Below are 4,869 nucleotides of genomic sequence, written 5' to 3' on the forward strand. Positions count from 1 at the left end.
ATGAAGGACATAGTTGCACTGCTTGTTCTCCTGAGCACCCAAGCTTTCCTGGTAGGTTTTTTGTGTGTGTGTGTGTGTTTGAGCCTGTGATCCATGTTTGCACTATTTATTGAGGGCGGCATAGAGATTGTACATCCGCATATTACTTTTATTTTGCCTGTTTCAAGGGAGTCATTGAAAAGCAACACTTCAAATGTGTAATAGCACTTTTTGTGTCATCACTCTGAATATGAATGAATTATACTTCAACTTTTTTCTACTCATGGAGTCAATAATGGGAGTGTTTTCCTCCATTCTTGTGACGCTGTTCCATCGCCAGCAGATCCTGTGTGAGCATTACCCTCCAGCAGAAAGTCGTGTGATTCTATCAACGTTTGGTTTCGGTTGCTTGGCATGAGAAGCAGTTTCAGTGTCCCACTGTTAACAGCCCTGGTCGTCTTCCAGTGTCATTGTGTATTTCTGATAAAGAGATTAAATTGGTTTAAGACGGGCAGCCAGAGGATAGGAAGGAAGGAAGGACGGGGGAAAAAAACTGAATGTTCTCTTTCCACAAACTTTCACAAAGCTTCACAAAGCTTTGCCCCATGTTACCGCCAGTGGGTCAGACCGCAAAAGAAGCAGTGTGCTTTTGAACCGAGTCCGCCGCCTCTGTTTCCTGTAATACGAGAAATAAACTGCTGCTGTCAGCGCATGCCAACTGTTGCCTGACACTGAAGAGCGTTGCGGTAAATCGCAGGTGCATCAGAAACTGTTCATTGGTTCAAAGCAATGTTATTGGTAGCATTCATATGTGTGTGAGTGTGAGAGAGAGAGGGTGCACTTCATGAATGCATGTGTGCAGTGACCAAAGCATGAAGAATGCTGAAAGGCGCCACTCAGTCAAGATACTGCAGGCATTCAATTCCCTTTTTTTGAACAATGGCTGTTTGTTTGACCATTTCTGCAGCTCAGGGCAGCAGAATCACCAGAAGGGAACGGTGGGTGGAGGTGAGAGTAGTGCGGATGAAAAACCGATCACTGGCCAATAAGAGTTGGGAAAACGGCAACGGGCCATTCCGCACTCTCAGTGCTGTTCACTATTCATGGCAGTTTAAAGACACGTTTAAATTCCCTTTCCCATAGGTCGACTCTCTGCCTTATCAGACGGACTCAGGTGGAAAGTGCCTCAATGCGACAGAGTACCTGGTAGAAGATTCTAATCTGTGCTGCACAAAATGCCAACCTGGTGAGTGTTGCCTTGCCAACACAGCAAGGGCTGGACATTTGTTAAATAACACATGAACTCTAAGAAGTGATTGAACACACTGCTCTGACAGACCAAGCTGTGTTGGTGTGCATTAAAATACACAAGCAAATATAAAACAGGTCGCTCAAAGCTTTGGGGGGAATCAGCACCGACCATATTGAAGATAAAGATATTTCGTTTCGTTTCGTTACGACAGACCAAGACGTCAACGGTTTAATGTGTTTTATCAGCTCACAGTGTTTTATTCCAGTTTGTATGAATATATGCAGAAAAGAAATCTGAAATTGAACTACATCAATGCTGAATACACATTTTCAGCACGAGCGAGTTAGTTAATCAATCGATCAATTCGTCGCTGAATCTTTGCCAATTCAGTTACTGGGCTCGATCCTGAATAAAATCTTCATCAGTTAAATATTGCTTTTCTTGAATAATTCATTGTTGTATCAATGATACTAATGTGCTTTGAACTTAGAGGCATGTTTTCCTGTTAAAGGAGTCGACTGTCGATGTGCTCATTCAGTAAAAATGTTCAAGGAATAATTTCAAATTAATTCTTTTTTTTCCTTTTTTTTATGGTTTTGTTTCCTGTTGGAATTTCTGGAGCTAAAATACAAATGTGAGTTAAACATGGCCAACGTTTTGATTAATGTGAACTAATTCAAGTCATACTTTTAAAGGGCACCGACTGAAAATCGAATGTTCCCACGCGAGCGACACCGTGTGCGAGCCATGTCCTACAAGCCAGTACGCAGAGGGCGAAAACTTCTCCCCAAACTGCATCTCCTGCAAGAGATGCAAACCGGGTGAGCAGCTAGAATTGAAAGAGATGACGCTTTTATCTATTGCTTCATTGTATTTTTACACAAGATCACCCCTGTGAGCAAATCATTCTTTCTACACCCAGCCAAAGGTCTGCTGTATGTCCAGAGGTGCTCCGCTGCTGCGGACGCCTTGTGTGGCTGCCGCCCTGGGATGTATTGCATCATGGGATTTGACTCCCCATCCTGTGCAGAATGTATTAAGTACCGGCTGTGTCAAGCCGGTTACGGAGTATCTGTGTCAGGTGCAGCACTTATTTTCAATAGTCAGCAGTTAGAGGATTACCGCGCATGCAATTCCTACACAGGTTATTTTGTGTTTTAGGAGTGAACACGTTGTAATTTGAGCTGCCTCGTTTTTTAGGGCTCCTTTATAATGAATGCAAATTTGCACAAGCAGAGCGCAATGACAGTTTAAAGAATTGTGAAAAGTGTGGCAAATGTTAATTCACGTGATTTTCAGAGTTTACATAGAACTATGGTGTCACAATAATGGCATCATATTAAATGTTAAGTTTAAGTATCTAAGTATTAGACTTCTGTTTTACGATTCTGTGTATGAAAATGCAGTAATTAGGGTGTAAACATGCTCATAAAGTGAAACACAAAGACTGACAGCAACTGTTTGGGTGTCTCCAGGTACGGCTGACTCAAATGTGAAGTGTGAACAGTGTCCTGAGGGGACTTTCTCTGACACAGCCTCCAGCACAGACCGCTGTCGAGCTCACACTGAGTACGTGAAGGGCAGTCGCATCTCAATGCAGATGCTTTGGGTGATCAGGCCTTTGACTTCTCATTTTCTGTCTCCAGCTGTCAAGGGAGGGCTGCTGTTAGAAAAGGCAACGCTACGGCAGACGCCGCGTGCGAACCCGAGGCTTTCATAGCCAACGCACAACCTGCAACAAAAGAGACTCACAACAAGTTCACAACGATGATGATCACAGTCTCGGAGCCTAAAGCCGTACACAGACCCGAAGACCCCACACCGTCTATCAGCCTTTCTGCTACTGGGTTGGGGTTTAACCACTCGGCACCAGCCACGGCCTCTGACAGTGCACTCGGTACTGATACTGACTCAGCATTTTGAAGCAGTCATCATGAGACAACTATGAAATGGAATCGGCATCTCCATATCTTTCTTTCTGACGTTGCATTGTGTTGTTGTTGTTGTTTTCCTGCCTGTTAGCTGCAGTCAGTGCCAGTGTCGCTGGAGTAATACTTGTTTTCATCGCCATCATTCTGCTGTATCGTCGGAAAACAAGCTGGAAAAAAGGTGATAAAAAAGTGCATTAATCAGTCTTGTTCTGTGGAGAACCTTTTTTTTAGCGCGTTTACCTGCTGCTTGAAGCAGAGGATGATATATGATGATGAAAAATGCTGGTCTTTATCTCGTCCTTACTTACTGCATGCCCGTTCTGCCTTTTCTTTTACCCAGATGCTGCAAGATTTGATCCTAAAATTGATGCAAATGGAAATTGTGCGACTGGTGACAAAGTGAGTCTTGCTTGGATTTTTCACCCAAATGCCTTCGAGTCGAGTTCTCCAGAATAATGAGAGATAACTATTTCAATGTTTTTCTCCTGCAGATTAATCGGGATTACTGGGGTGATGCCCAGTTTATTTCTTTGGCGCTGGCCTCACCAGAACAACAGTGTCTGCTGGAGACGGGGGGGAATTGCAGTGACCAGAGTCAGTGCAGCAACGACAATGAGACTTTAGCAAGGACAGACGGCTGCAGCAGCAACGGGTCAATCGGCCCGTTGCAATCCATCGGTGCTCATTCCACTCCAGAATCAGCGCCGTCTGACCCTACGGCTTCACTGTCCCACATCGAGCCTCTTCCTCTCCAGACCGGCATGCCCACACAGTCCTCCTCTCAGCCCACCAGTCCTCAGATCATTAGCCCCATTACCACCAGTCCCCACGTCAATGTCAACATCACATTCCACATAGGAAATGGCTCCGGCACGACGCCGTCATCTGTCATGCCCCCAGACAGTAATGCACAGATAGACCCGATACTCCCAGTGGGAGAGGAAGAGGAAGCCTTCAGCATTCCACAGCAAGAAGCTGGAAAACAATCCCTGATGTCAGTGCAGGAGAGTTCAAGTTGAAGACTCGGCTGCATGACAGACGGAGATCATTTGTTGTTGTTGTCGTCAAACAATGTGACCGTGCGACGCTTCGACGTCATAGTTGCCACTTTGTGTTAGTGCATGTACATAGCGCATGCTGTAAATAAAGATGTGCATATTATCATTACAATGATTATGTACTTTCATAATGCTGAGACTCAATTTTAAGATGTAACAGAAAAACTAGAGATTTTAGAACACATGCATTTAATTCCGCGAGCCTCTGTCAATTTAAAGTGTAATACCATTATTCGCATGTATTTTTCATATAAATCTAGTGGGTATACAGTATCTGGTGTACCCTGGATTTGCTTTGAAGTACTGTGTACACTTGTTCGCTACCGCTATTGGTCGTTCTGCGGATGATGCTGACCTCTGCTGGTTAAAGTCGGGCACTGCAGCTTGTGGATCTACATAATTGTGAATTGTGGCTAGTGTCCACGCAGACAACAGTTCCTCGTGTATTTAAAGTCAGTTTCCTCCGTGGGTTCAAATGTTAATGAAGTATTTGCTGGGTTTGTCGCAAGTATTGTAGCTGTCGGTAAGTAGTAGCGATGTTAGCCGAGAGAACGAGACGGAGGGAGGGAGTCTGGGCCATTCCATTATTTGACAGATAAAACTTTACATCTAGCATCTAGAATTGTGCGCACTCACATATGAGCTTATT

At 44.3% G+C, this 4,869-nt stretch overlaps 1 protein-coding gene across 1 annotated transcript; it reads left to right on the forward strand.

Annotated features, from left to right (window-relative positions):
* Positions 1-4,869, forward strand: tnfrsf1b (tumor necrosis factor receptor superfamily, member 1B). Its single transcript, XM_068742782.1, has 9 exons — positions 1-51; positions 1,123-1,225; positions 1,927-2,052; positions 2,154-2,312; positions 2,707-2,800; positions 2,878-3,128; positions 3,254-3,340; positions 3,503-3,561; positions 3,654-4,869. Exons 1-9 carry the CDS (start codon positions 1-3, stop codon positions 4,179-4,181), a joined length of 1,458 nt encoding a protein of 485 aa, XP_068598883.1. The 3' UTR covers positions 4,182-4,869.

The sequence above is a fragment of the Brachionichthys hirsutus genome, chromosome 8 (assembly GCF_040956055.1).
Source record: "Brachionichthys hirsutus isolate HB-005 chromosome 8, CSIRO-AGI_Bhir_v1, whole genome shotgun sequence".
NCBI lineage: Eukaryota > Metazoa > Chordata > Actinopteri > Lophiiformes > Brachionichthyidae > Brachionichthys > Brachionichthys hirsutus.

Bases quoted from the DNA above. Each gene is read 5' to 3' on its own strand.
- tnfrsf1b (XM_068742782.1), top strand. From the start codon at position 1: ATGAAGGACATAGTTGCACTGCTTGTTCTCCTGAGCACCCAAGCTTTC. The intron at 52-1,122 runs GTAGGTTTTTTG...CCTTTCCCATAG, and splicing joins TGAGCACCCAAGCTTTCCTG to GTCGACTCTCTGCCTTATCA. The intron at 2,053-2,153 runs GTGAGCAGCTAG...TTCTACACCCAG, and splicing joins CTGCAAGAGATGCAAACCGG to CCAAAGGTCTGCTGTATGTC.